This window comes from Arvicola amphibius, chromosome 12 (genome assembly GCF_903992535.2).
Source record: "Arvicola amphibius chromosome 12, mArvAmp1.2, whole genome shotgun sequence".
Classification (NCBI taxonomy): domain Eukaryota; kingdom Metazoa; phylum Chordata; class Mammalia; order Rodentia; family Cricetidae; genus Arvicola; species Arvicola amphibius.
This window is the reverse complement of record NC_052058.2, coordinates 68,241,293-68,254,285: the sequence shown is the minus strand read 5'-3', so window position 1 is coordinate 68,254,285 and position 12,993 is coordinate 68,241,293. Positions and strand designations below refer to the sequence as shown.

At 45.1% G+C, this 12,993-nt stretch overlaps 1 protein-coding gene across 1 annotated transcript in view; it reads right to left on the bottom strand.

Annotated features, from left to right (window-relative positions):
• Positions 1 to 12,993, bottom strand: part of Lamc1 (laminin subunit gamma 1) — a 123,542-nt gene that overhangs the window by 33,103 nt on the left and 77,446 nt on the right. The window contains exons 2-6 of the mRNA XM_038349586.2: positions 11,912 to 12,216; positions 7,411 to 7,541; positions 4,248 to 4,414; positions 1,043 to 1,231; positions 13 to 130 (exon numbers count right to left, since the gene is read on the bottom strand). Coding sequence (XP_038205514.1) covers positions 13 to 130; positions 1,043 to 1,231; positions 4,248 to 4,414; positions 7,411 to 7,541; positions 11,912 to 12,216 — 910 coding nt within the window. The remainder of the gene's footprint in view (positions 1 to 12; positions 131 to 1,042; positions 1,232 to 4,247; positions 4,415 to 7,410; positions 7,542 to 11,911; positions 12,217 to 12,993) is intronic.

The following is a 12,993-nucleotide window of genomic DNA, read 5'->3' as shown; positions in this document are numbered from 1 at the left end:
GAAAACATTTACCTGCATCCTGCCTCAGTGAGGGAATGGAATCCAGGCTGGCAACGGTCACACTTGTCACCCATCACTCCCGGCTTGCAGCTGCATCTGCCGTAACTGTCACACTGTGTGCTGAGAGAACCTAAGATTCAACAAGTTCACATTCAGTTCCACATCTGGACAGATGGGGACGTAAAACCAGTGTCAAAAGAAACATGAGCAGAAGCTAAAAGCAATGCCTGATGGCCAATATGTAATCTCTAGATGCTCAGAGAAAACAAGGACCAAATTCCAAACTAGAGCTCTCTGTAAATCATAGCTTCATAAGCCATAAGAGTTTAGTTTTTTACCTCACTCTCAAACAAAACAGTCCCCAGGGATACACTGTGTGCAAAGGCCAGTCACCTCTCTGGCCATCAGACATTCCTTAAGATTCTCATCAAGAATTTCACTATACATCGGCACAAACAACAAAATATTAGCCTAATTCAAAAAAAAAGCACAAGCAATCAAATGCTGTATGTCTCTAGACACACACTAACGTGCTGGACACAGCTCAGCCCTCCAAGGAGATTAGACTAAACAAAATCATTAACAAGGGGAAGCCTCCCTCAGGCAAAGTTCAGATGGGCTCTATGACCCAGCTGCTAATTATTTACAGAACTACTACTTCTTTTATACACACTAGAAAATTATCTGAAAGTTCAACTTCGTCAGAGTGAAGGAGAGGCGTGGAGGCAGGACGAGGCATTAGAAGGCTAGAACAGCAAGCATACTGCTGCCCTTAACTACACACGTGCATACTGCCGCCCTTAACTACACACGTGCATACTGCCGCCCTTAACTACACACGTGCATACTGCCGCCCTTAACTGCACACTTGCACACTGCCACCCTTAACTGTGCACATGCATACTGCCACCCTTAACTACACACATGCATACTGCCATCCTTAACTGTGCACACGCTCAGGATGCCAAGCTTTTTTCTGGGTTCGGGGGACTCCTATGCCATTTTACTGCATCCAGTGGAACGGCTCCTTGCTGTCACTCACCAACAGGACTGCAGTGGCATGGAGAGCAGGCTTCAGTGTTTCCAAGGCGGAAGAAGTTCTCCCGGCACCTCTCACACTTGGCACCATCGGTGTTATCACGGCAGTTGGTACAGTGGCCACCATGTCCAGTTGAACGGTATAGCTCAGGGTCAAAGTAGCATTCTTGGGATCGGCCATTGCAGTCACAGGCTATAGATCAAAACATAACAACTTATACCAGATGTGTATACCTTTAAAAAGAAAATGTACATGTGTATCTGAGTGAATGCCATGTGTGTGTGGGGGATGCCTACAGAGGCCCAAAGAGGTGTCAGATGCCCTGGAGCTAGTTGCGAGCCACCCAATGTGTGCTTTATTGGGAAATAAACTCTGGAAGAGGATGAGAGTTCTTGACCTCTGAGTCATCACTGTGGCCCCCTAAGACCTGCATACCTTTAAGAAAGCATTTTAAAAGACCCCAAGAAAACCAAATCACAATTTCCTACATCTCTGTGGCAGGTAACACAACTACATACAGAACAACTACCAGGCACATTGTTTAAAGAAAACCAAGTAGAAAACCAACTTTAGATAGCCTGATCATCACTTACTAGGAAATATCCATCCTTATAGAACAAGGATAATCATATACATATACTCAGAAAAGAATCCGTCTCCCAGTAGCTGTTAATCCATAAGAGCCGAGTCAAATGATCCATTTTCTAACTGTTTATATAGTGTTGGCTGGTCTGGAACACACTATGCAGACCTGGTCTTGAAGAGACAGAGATCTGCCTGCCTCTGCCTCCCCAGTGCTGGGATAACAGCGTGCACCACCACGCCCATTTTTCTAACTCTATGTCCTCTACTTGTAGTAGTGACAGGAAAAACCAGGCACTAATTTATCATGCAGCTTTAACATCTTTTCCTCAAGAATCCAAACACATTAAGACCTTAGCTTTCAAAGGGCCAGATTACTCTGTCCAGACTAGGGATCATGAGACATGTAGGTTTAAATGCGCACGCCTGACGATGGAAGCAGAATTACAGGACCTTTAGATCAATCTGCTGCAGAACCACAGTTCCAACTAGATCATCTGTTAAACACAACAATATTTTAAGAATAAGTAACTGGCCGGGCGTGGTGCACAGCACTCAGAAGGCAACTCTATGAGTCTGAGGTCAGCCTGGTCTCCACAGGGAGTTCCAGACCAGAGCTACACAGTGAGATCCTGTCTCCAAAATAAACAAATAAATATTTGTGGTCACAGAGTTCTTATTTCTGTTTATAGTAAAATGATTTTCTCAGACTTAACCTGTCCAAAGCATATATAAGTTCTTGGTCATCACACAAAAACAAAGTTTTGCTTGGTTTATGAGAGAGCTATCAACTATTTTTTAAGAAAACATTTGAATATATATTTTCTTTTTCTGTACAATATAGGTTACTACAGAATTACAACTGAAAACATTTTTAGAAACTTGAATTGCTGGCCCTAAGACTTGGAGTTTTATTAAGTCATCTTTCAGTGCCTACCCCTTCTCAGTAGCTGTTGTATAGTACCTCCTCACTGACTACTTCTCTTTCCCCGGCTTCCCTCCTTCACTGCAGTCAGTCCAGCCTTGCTGAGCAGTGGGCTGGGGCCGAGATCATGAAGCAGAACAATTCCCATGCCCACTCTGCTCCAACCCAAAGTTACAGCATGAGTTGTGCCTCTCATTAACAGCTGGACGAGAGAAGACAGCTGGATTGTTCTCTCGTCTAGTCCCAGTGTCCCAAATGGTCTGCTATAGTCATGTGACTACTTCACGCTGAATGGTTAGTACTGAGGAGACTATGGAGGGAGGCAAATTCAGTGAGTTCCTTATCAAACCCCGTTAGCTGCCGTAGCTGCTTTGTATCCTAGTGGTAAACATTATTTTGTTTGTTATTTCCTGCATAAACTAGAAATATGGCATCCATATGCACACAACTTTACAAACGCATGTGTGTTTAGATGACATGTTTTAGGAGTGTTTCATGGCTCTTACACCAGTCCTCATATTACAACATCCAATTACATTAGCGAGGCAATGGGGCTGAAGGAGTTCACTGGATGCTGGGAAATGCCAGAGGGAGCTGTAAAGTTTATCAGCAGCTCCGGGATTGGTTGAGAGAAAGGGAAGATGCACAATAAATTCTGCTCAAGGCAGCTCAACAGAAACAGTCGTAAACGAGCAGGTGGAGCCTTCTCAAGGTTGTGGTAACTGCTGTACTACCCAGTGTCCTTTTTCTTACTCTTTTGATTCCCACACTGATGAAAGACATAAGAACACTGTGGTTGCTTTAAAGTTGGTTTGTATTAAGTCTTGGGAAAATCATGACTCTCCTTGAGTTTCCCTCTCAGTCTGTTCAGAACAAGCCATGGGCATTATGAAGGCTAAATAAGTGTTAATTTCTTCATTTTGACCTTTGCTAGGGCACAGGGCTTATCCCTCCTTCCAAAGTCACCCAGATTTCCAGGCCATGGTTGGGTAAGTTCTCTCCACTTTTCTTTAGATAAAGGAAAAAGGACTTTGAGAATTATCTCTTTGTACCGGGCACACGCTAACCAAGCTGGCTGTGAGTGAGAGGACATGGCTGTGCTGTGCCTGGAGTCGCACCGACTCCGCCAACCGTCAACAGAGAGCAAGGGGGTCAGTACTTAACATATGGACAGACTTTTCTTTATTGTCCCCATTCCCCAATACAGGACAGCTATTCACATGACATTTGCACTGTATGCCCTCAGTGTCCTGCAGCTGACGAGCATGAAAGAGGGGTGCATGGTCACAGGCAAACACTACGCCATTTTACACAGCGAGCTTCAACATTTATGAACTTTGGTATCTAAGGAAGACTCTGGAACCCATTTCCTGTGAATAATGAGGGATGGTTGGTTTTAAAGGGCCATGATGATTACAGAGGTCACATATAAGAGGTGCCACACTGACCCAGTATTTGAATCTATGCAAACTCCTGAACCTTGGTGACTCTGTTCCCTACCCGATGTTCATGAAGGAAACAAAACCATGTGGGTTTATTCACAACCAACTTCCTTCATCCATCATTTGCCACTGGTGAGCGTGTGGTTTAGCTACCTGCTCCAGCAGTGCCTTTCAGAGTTTCCACCAGTGAGGAAGTCACCCATCCCTTCTCCCAGAGATAACCCTAAGACAAGGGACAGGCTACATGAGCGGCACTCACGCAGGCATTCGCTGGCGCTCTCGGCGGTTGCCCGCCTCCACGGCTGGTCATTGAAGAAAGGCAGGCACTTCTCACAGTCGACTCCATATGTGTTATGTTTGCAATTGCACACCAGTTTGCCAAATTCATTCTTTATACACTCACTGGCATGTCCATTACATTTACACCTGGAAAGAGAAGGGGTAGCCAACAGCAGAATCACTGGAAGGTCCTAGGAACAATGCAGAGGGAATGTGCATACAAAAAACCAGAAGCAACCTAAAAATTCTTTGAATTTTACCATTCAAAAGTATAAACTGAGGAACTTCACAAGGATAAGTTGAAACACACAGGCACACACACTCACACAAGATGCAACATTAACTAGACAGAAGAAAGTCCCTAACATTTTCCAAGAGCACCAGAGGATATTTCCTAATGTCAAGACTCTGAGGAAGCAGCAGAAGACGGTGGCTAAGAATCACATAAAGTCTGACACCAGGCCACCTGGGTTTGGAACCTCTCCCTGCCACTTACAGTGTGCCTAAACCCCACCTGTAAGACAGACAAGATACAGTCCCTTTCGGAGCCACTGGGAAGTGCCCAGTTTCTGTATACAGGAATAAAGAGAATGCAAGTTAAAACATATGTGAGAAATTCACCCTAATGATTAATGCTTCCCACTGAAGGAAGTGAGACACTGACTTTGACAATAAATTCCCCACAGATGTTCAGTAGACAGATTATTCCCTTGGGCTCTCCAGGGGCAGAGGTCGCTGAAGGATCCCCCTAGAGGCAAGTATAGTAATAAGAACCCAAGGAAACTCCCAGAGATATGAATGTGGCTGTAGCAGAGACATTTCTCTCACTCGCTTCCTTTAAGAGCGACTGTAGCTCCAACTACCACCTAAAAATGCCTGTGCACACTGGAATCATCTTCGGTGTGCAGAGATCAGTCCTGGTCTTAGACCTGTGCCCATCCTTCTCCAAGGCTCCTGTCCTAAGTGGTTGTACAAACTTAATGTCTCCTATAACCTAAACTCCACAAGTCTAAGACCAAATGTATCCTTTTCTCCAGGTTAGCCCACTTTCTAAGTTTAGTAATGGTACCACTGTTCTGATCATTAGACCTTGAGAACATCTTTGATTAAAGACCTGGTAATTTTCCCTTCACAGCAAAATGCATCTCTGCATCCCTTTTGATCTGTCAGCCGGGCGGTGGTGGCGCACGCCTTTAATCCCAGCACTCGGGAGGCAGAGGCAGGCGGATCTCTGTGAGTTCGAGACCAGCCTGGTCTACAAGAGCTAGTTCCAGGACAGGCTCTAAAGCTGCAGAGAAACCCTGTCTCGGAAAAAAAAAACAAAAAAAAAAAAAAAAACAAAAAACAAAAAAAAAAAAAAAACCCTTTTGATCTGTCAGCAGCCTCATGTCAGGTGTTTGTTGTTTAATATTCAGATTATACAGCATCAAAGCAGGAATAGAAATTCCATCAACCACACTGTCCTTACCCTGTTAGCACACTGACCCCAAACATTTTTTGAGTTGATTCTGCAGGCCAGTGTATACAGTAATGGGCTTCATAACTATGCACCACTATACTCCACTCTCTATACTCCACTCTCTATACTCCACTCTCTATACTCCACTCTCTATACTCCACTCTCTATACTCCACTCTCTATACTCCACTCTCTATACTCCACTCTCTATACTCCACTCCCTATACTCCACTCCCTATACTCCACTCCCTATACTCCACTCCCTATACTCCACTCCCTATACTCCACTCTCTATACTCCACTCTCTATACTCCACTCTCACCGCACACTCATCTTCCTGACCCAGCTTTGATTTATAGCCTCATGTCAAACACTGCCCAATTTCTCATAGTTACATTTCAAACCTATCTCCCTGAGCATGCCAGGAACACCAGATGCAAAAATAATTTTTCTGCTTCATAGAGACCTTATGGGCAATACAAGGGAAGAAAGTCAATGACCATAACTCCATCTTTCTGGGTTACAGTCCTGCAAAGAGATTTTCTTCCCATCAAGTGAAGTTACACTCTCTGAACTCCTGCTGAAATACACCCATCTTCCTGTACTCACTCCAGACACCTCCTACCTGTTATCTAAGACCCATCCAGACACCACCTGCTCCTCTAGCCTTGCAGTTCTGTTTCTTGATTCATGACATTTTTGTTTATAACACATGGGTACACTAGCACAAGCTGAGCAACCCCCACTCCAAGTGCCTGGGAAGGGAAGTTTTTGGTTTCTCTCTCTCTCTCTCTCTTTCTTTCTTTTCTTTCTTCCTTTTTCTCTTTCTTTTTTTTTTTTCAAAAACAGACTGCTATATCTTGGGAGTGGGACCAAGTCACAGCACAAACTTCATGGCCTGAGGTAATTTTATACAACCCAGGGGACCAGCATGTTGAGTGTCCACTTGTAATATCACCTGAGCATCAGGAAATATCGTTTTGTGTGCTGGGTAGTTAGTTTTTCTATCAACTTAGCATAAGCATGGGGCATCTGGGAAGAGGAACTTCCCTAAATGAGAGAAAGACTCCATCATATTGACTGGTAGCTAAGTCTGTGGGTATTTTCTAGATTAATGATTGATGGGGAGGGCCCAGCCACCATAGACAGTGCTAGCCCTAGGTGGCCCTAGACCATATAAGAAAGCAAGCTAAGCAAGCCATGGAAAACAACCTAGTAAGTAGCACTCTCCCAGGGCCCTGGCTCCTGCCCTGACTTCTCACTGACAGACTATGATCTGAGAGCTGTAAGATAAACAAACCTCTTTCCTCCCCCCAACATGTGGTTTATCACAACAGCAGAAAGCAGACGAGTACAGCTTGAGCTTGTGGATCAGAGATGCTCAACCTATATTTGAATTTTTATATATTTACAGATTGCTCTTAACTTATTTGTAAGATCCTAGAAGGTCAAGGTTTCTCCCTTAGGCACCAGCTCAGCAGACGCTATTACTGGATTCTGGACTTAAAGGGTCAATGAGTGCGGACTTAAAGTTTCAGAACACCCAATTGCTTAGTTTCCAGAATAAGATCTGATAAGAAAAAAATTTCTAAATTATAGCTTGCCTTTGCAGATCCACATGGTCCCTAAATGCTAATAAAGTCATAAACAGTTCTACATCAAAGTTCCAGTCCTTGTTTACTCACCTGCCGCCCACGGCGAAGTCTGAGATTGCGTAATAGTAGGACTTGAGAACTTTGGGGTCGTTAAACACTTCATCTCCAAAAGTGTTCAGGCGGTTGAGTGTTACTCTGATGTCAGTAGCAGTTACCCATTCCTGCCAGAAAGGGGGAAATGAGTGAATGAATGAATGAATGAATGAATACATAATGAGAAGCAGAAAGACTGAAGATGAGAAACACATTTGACAAAATCTTCTACTAAATAGTTCATATGTTAATACAGATCCTATTGTGCTAAATCATTGAATATACTGAACGACTAACTTTAACTCCCTGATATTCTCTCTGTGGCTCATCTGTAGTTAGCACAGCCACTTCACCACTTGGAGTTTTCAAAGGCGAGGACACTGCTGGCTTCTTCCCTGGAAGACAGAAAGGGCTGAGCCAAACACACATCCGAAGCCCAGTGTCCAGGAGGAACTTCCTCTCCTTGCTTCTCAGTCTACAAGTGAGCTGCAGCCAGGAGTACCAGCTCAGATCACATGCACGCCACACTTGTTCTAGCACGCATGTCCCTACGCACTGCTTCCCATTTAGTTCTGGCTCCTAGGCCTGAATTCCACTGCTGTGGGGCAGGTAGGTAACCTAAGCACAGGTGATGTCTGAGTACACGGACCCAGACCATCCAAATGCTGTTGGTTCTGTGTTCGTCAGCATCTTTCCCACAACATCGCCTGTTAGATCTTCCCTGGCCAATCTTAAAACTATCACCACCCCATTGGTTTGTGTATGTCATCCATCCCAACACTGCCTGCAACACCCGATTAAAGGTTTCAGAAGGGTAGGAAATTCTGTTCATTTTATTCAGTGTTGTGTCCCTCACACTTGGCCCAGAGTGAATGAATCTGCATCTGATCCAACTGAAAGTATATCATAACAATTATAACGGAGCACCAAGAGCGCAGGCTGCGTGCGCTATTACCCTGGCTTTAGAATATCTAAGCCCTTATAATAAATGTCCTTTCGATTAGCTAACTTTATCAGGTGCTTACACGCGTGCCACACTGCTATCATAATGACCCCAATGACCAGCCTGCCAGTGCCACACCCTGTGCAGTTCCTGTCCACGCTGACTCTGGGCTTGGACGTATAGCTGGCTTTGGCAGAGGGGACATCAGCCAATATGACACAAACAGAGGCTCGATAAGGATTATTCATGCCCTCACTGTGAAAAGCCTGGGCTGGTCTCTGAACATGGAAGATCACAGGGGAAAAGACAGATTCAGTCCTCGGTTGACCTGCCTGGTGAGTGAGCTCAGACCAAAGACAGCACTTCTACGCCAGTCCAGGAGACTGACCTAGGTATAATGTGTCAGAATCACTCCATCTGTGTCCAGCGAGGGGAGCAGTTAAAGCAGGCATTTATGCTTCCAGAGGGCTCTCAGAGACCAGCAGGCCCACTCCTGATAAAGCACCACTGCCTTAAGCTATGCCAAACACCTGGCAACAGGGAAGGCTCATAAAAAAACTAATCTCCATGAAGCTTCAAGTATAATTAGAAAGGAGAATATGATTTCACTGCATCCAATCTTGGAACTCAATAACAACTCCCACTCATGGCCATAATGGCAGGAATCTGTTAGTTGTCCATAGCGTAGATAGCTAAACACACCTCTTAAAGCTTCTAATCCCTCCTCCAGGCCTCAGCTCTACCTACCATAGCTCCCTCTACAAAGAAGATGGAGAGCTCCCAGGGCCCACTAGGACAACTGCTTCACCATGAATGTCTAGACTGAACAGAGTCCCAGCCTCAGTCTGCCACTGACCACTGTGAGGTGGGCACTTTCTGTCCTTTCTCAGCTCTGACTCCTCATCTATAAAAAGGAAGACAATACAACAGCCAACCTGCAGAGTTACAAGGATTAAAAGATTTAATACAGTTAGACATCAGAACGCGACTCAGTCCCTGTGGCCGAGAACATGCTTGCTGCATTGCAGCACAACTAAGTGCATAGTAGATGGTAAGAGCTACAAATTAATACAGGCTGACACTCAGCCAGTGAAACCTGAGACGGCCTCCTCCTCCATCTGGGAAAAGGCAGTTCATGCTTATCAGCTAGAAGTCAAATCTGCTCACTCGACTTGGCCCCAAGTGATGAGAGCCAGGGCTCTTATATCCAGACACACATAGTTAAAGCTACTGCACAATGAAACGAACTCACAAAATTTATGCAGACGCCCAAAGCAATCTTACCACAGAGTCTCACTAGTTTCTATGGCATAAAGAACAGCTAACAGCAGAATCCCTGCTGGGAGCTGCTCAAGAAAGGCTGAAGCGCACATAGCAAGGGGAGCTGCTAGAGATGATGGGCATGCAGCAAGGGGAGCTGCTAGAGATGATGGGCATTCAGCAAGGGGAAGTGCTGGAGACACTGATGGGCAAGGGACAAGGGGAGGAGCCAGAGAACCACTCTTTCCTACTGGTCCCACTGCAGTCTCTCCAGGACAGGAAACACAATCAACTGGACAAAGAAACAAGGCTAGCAGATGTCTGCTTTATCACCTTTCCTAAGGTTTTCTTTCAGTGTTTAGCCACTGCATCTATCCAAATCAGTTACCCACTCTGCCACTTATTTTGTCTGTACCACCAGGAACTCTTTCCTGAAAGGCCTTGGTAAATAATTGGATTTACTTTCATATTCACCATCTCCTGACAGCCTAAAAGAGCACAGTGGGTAGGGGACTGGATACACAGCAAAACATATTCTCATCTGTGGCTTTGCCTAAACTATACAACCAAACCAGAAAGTGTCCTTGTCTATAAGAATAAATTATAGGGCTAGAAAGATGGCGCAGTGGGTGGGGTGCTTGCTGCCAAGCCTGATGACCTGAGTTCAATCCCCAGAACCAACACGGCAGATGGTCTTGCATGTGGTCCTCTGACCTATACGTGGGTAGTACAGTGTACACATGTGCTCTCACATCACATAATTAGTAATTATAGTAAAAATAGTAATTATAATAAAGTCCAGAGAAAGAGTGAGAATTCAGAAGTGGAAAGCCCAGAAAAACAGGAGGTTTCCATGAAATGGGCATAGCGTTTGTGGAGTCCCATCCAGGCCTTCCTTCCTCCTCAGTCAGTGAGTATACATAGACCACCTCCATTTAGACACTAACATCACCGTCTAAATAGGTGCGACATCAGGGTCTGAATCAACGGACTAAGAATGACACAGGGATCCCCATCCTTCCAGAACCACACCACCAGAACATGTGGGAAGCCTAAAGAAAGCTGAGCCACACACAGAGAATCCGTACGAGGGTGCATAAGGAATGTGCATTGGACTGGTGAAAGAAATCTTTGATTCGGTCTGTAAAGCAGGGAAAAATTTCTAATGTGATGTTTAAGCACATTACCAAAGTACCCTAACATATTTCCCATCTCTAGAACTCAACTTCTCAGGCGAAGAAGAAAGAGTTCTCATAGTGACGATGAACAGCACAAACAAAATGTCCTTTTGTGGTAAGGAAGCCATTCTTAAGTACTTAAATAGCTTCCATCAGCTGCTCCCCATTGCTAATTTAAATATATAATATATATTATATATAATATTATATATATATATATTAGTTTGTCAAATCAAGGAGCAATAAAAGGATAAAATGCAAAAAAAAGGATAAAATGCAAGAAAAATGGAAAGATTATTTCAAATATCTTATTTTTCTTACTTTGGGAAGGTGCAGGCCAGAAAGAAGGCTCAGTAGGTAAAGGCACCTGCCACCAAACCTAATGTCCTCAGTTCAATCTCTGGGATCCACAGGGTAGAAGGAGAGAACCAACCTCCATTTGCTGATTTCCTCTGAGCAACGTGCACGTGCTATTTTGCTTACCCACACATACACACTCAAATTTTAAAATGTAAAAATATTAGAGTCTTTTAAAGACAGTATCTCATATGATCCAAGCTGGCCTTGAACCTGAGACAGAGCTGGAGATGATCTTAAACTTCTGATCTTCCTGCCTTCACCTCTCCTGGCTTAGGAGGTGCTGGAAATTAAACAGTCTACAAACTGAGTCATATTCCCAGCCCTACACCAACATCTTCTTGAAAAAGTCAGAAGTGAAATGTTCCCTCCTGAAGTGCAGAGACGAAAGTTAGAACTGCTCAGTGTTAATACAATCTGCAGTGTAGCTGAGTGTGGTGGTGAGCACCTAACTCCGCACTGGGGAGGAGGCTGGGAGGTCAGGAGTTCAAGGTCATCCCCAACTGCACAAGGACCACCTCAAAATATTAAAGCTTGTTTCTGTTTGTAAAGGTTAAACCCTGGGGTATGTTTTCAAGTGGGAGGAAAACAGGACCAGTGTCTCCCAGGCAGTGGGGAGAAAAAGGCTTTTTTTTCACATATAGATAGCACACATGGACACAGCATGAAATCTAGCTGCCCATGTGATGGCTCACTTAGATAATTTCCATTCTCAGTCAGGGGAGGCCAGCCGGCTCCCACACCACCTGTGAGTGCCTACCTGCAGCACAGGGCTGTTGTCAAAGTTGTAGGCACTCGGCCTTCCTTCCAGGGTTGAAAAGGCCACGTTGCCCCCGGTGAGAGGGGAAATGTCACTGAATTCGTCAGTGCACAGGGCCTGCTGCTCGTCCCCCCCAGTCCTGATGAAGCCACGGTTGGCCTTCGCGTAGGTGTTCTCGCAGGAGCCGCTGTAGTACTGGTAAGGAATCCAGGGCCCGTCCTCCCGAGTGCGCTTGTAGATGGCGAAGCTCTCTGGGCGGCTGGTGTGGAACTTGAGACGCACGTAGGTGATGTCAAAAGCCTTTCCTGCGGAAGAGACACCAAAGTCCTTACGTTGTGTGGGGGAAGAGAAGAGACACCCCTATTCCAAACTAGGCCTGGGGCTTGATGAAGGGGGCCAGCCCTGGACCACGAAGACCTCAGCACACACAGGCTGGACCTGGTGGCTATTCCAAACCTGTACGTTGTCTCCCTACCGTTGGTTGTGAGAACTTGTGATGTAAGTACAGTGCTAATGAATTTTAAAATGAAACTAAAGATCCCACCTATTCTTAATGCTGCTGCTTCAGTGAAAGCTTAATTAAGAGATATTAAAAACCGTCTGAGGCCTTTTAAAATGAGTCTTCTGGGTACTTTCGATACTTTACAGCGCTTCTCTTGGTGCAGGAAGACTGTCCGCAGAGCTACTCTCTCATCCAGCCCAGTGGGAAGGAGAGTGTTTGGGACATGAACAGGAAAGTTCAACAAGGAGACAGAAGAAGAAAGAGAAAGACATCTTCAAGAGGATGTATCTGAGGATGTTTACAAGAGACATGAGAAGCAGTTCTGAGGTGCAAAGGGCAGAAGGAGTCAAGGGGCTACCTGCCCTCTAGAAGCAGTCACGGGGTCAGCGGGTCCCTGCACAGTCTGAGCACTGCCAGCGGTTGGGACGGCATGTCCTCAGACAATATGCACCTATTTGATCACCACCCATGCACTCACTAGGCCTATCCTTTACACCACCTATGCCCTGCTACTTCTGTGTTATACAGAGACAACGATGACCACAGACAGCTCAACAGAACTGCGGAGCTCAATCCACAC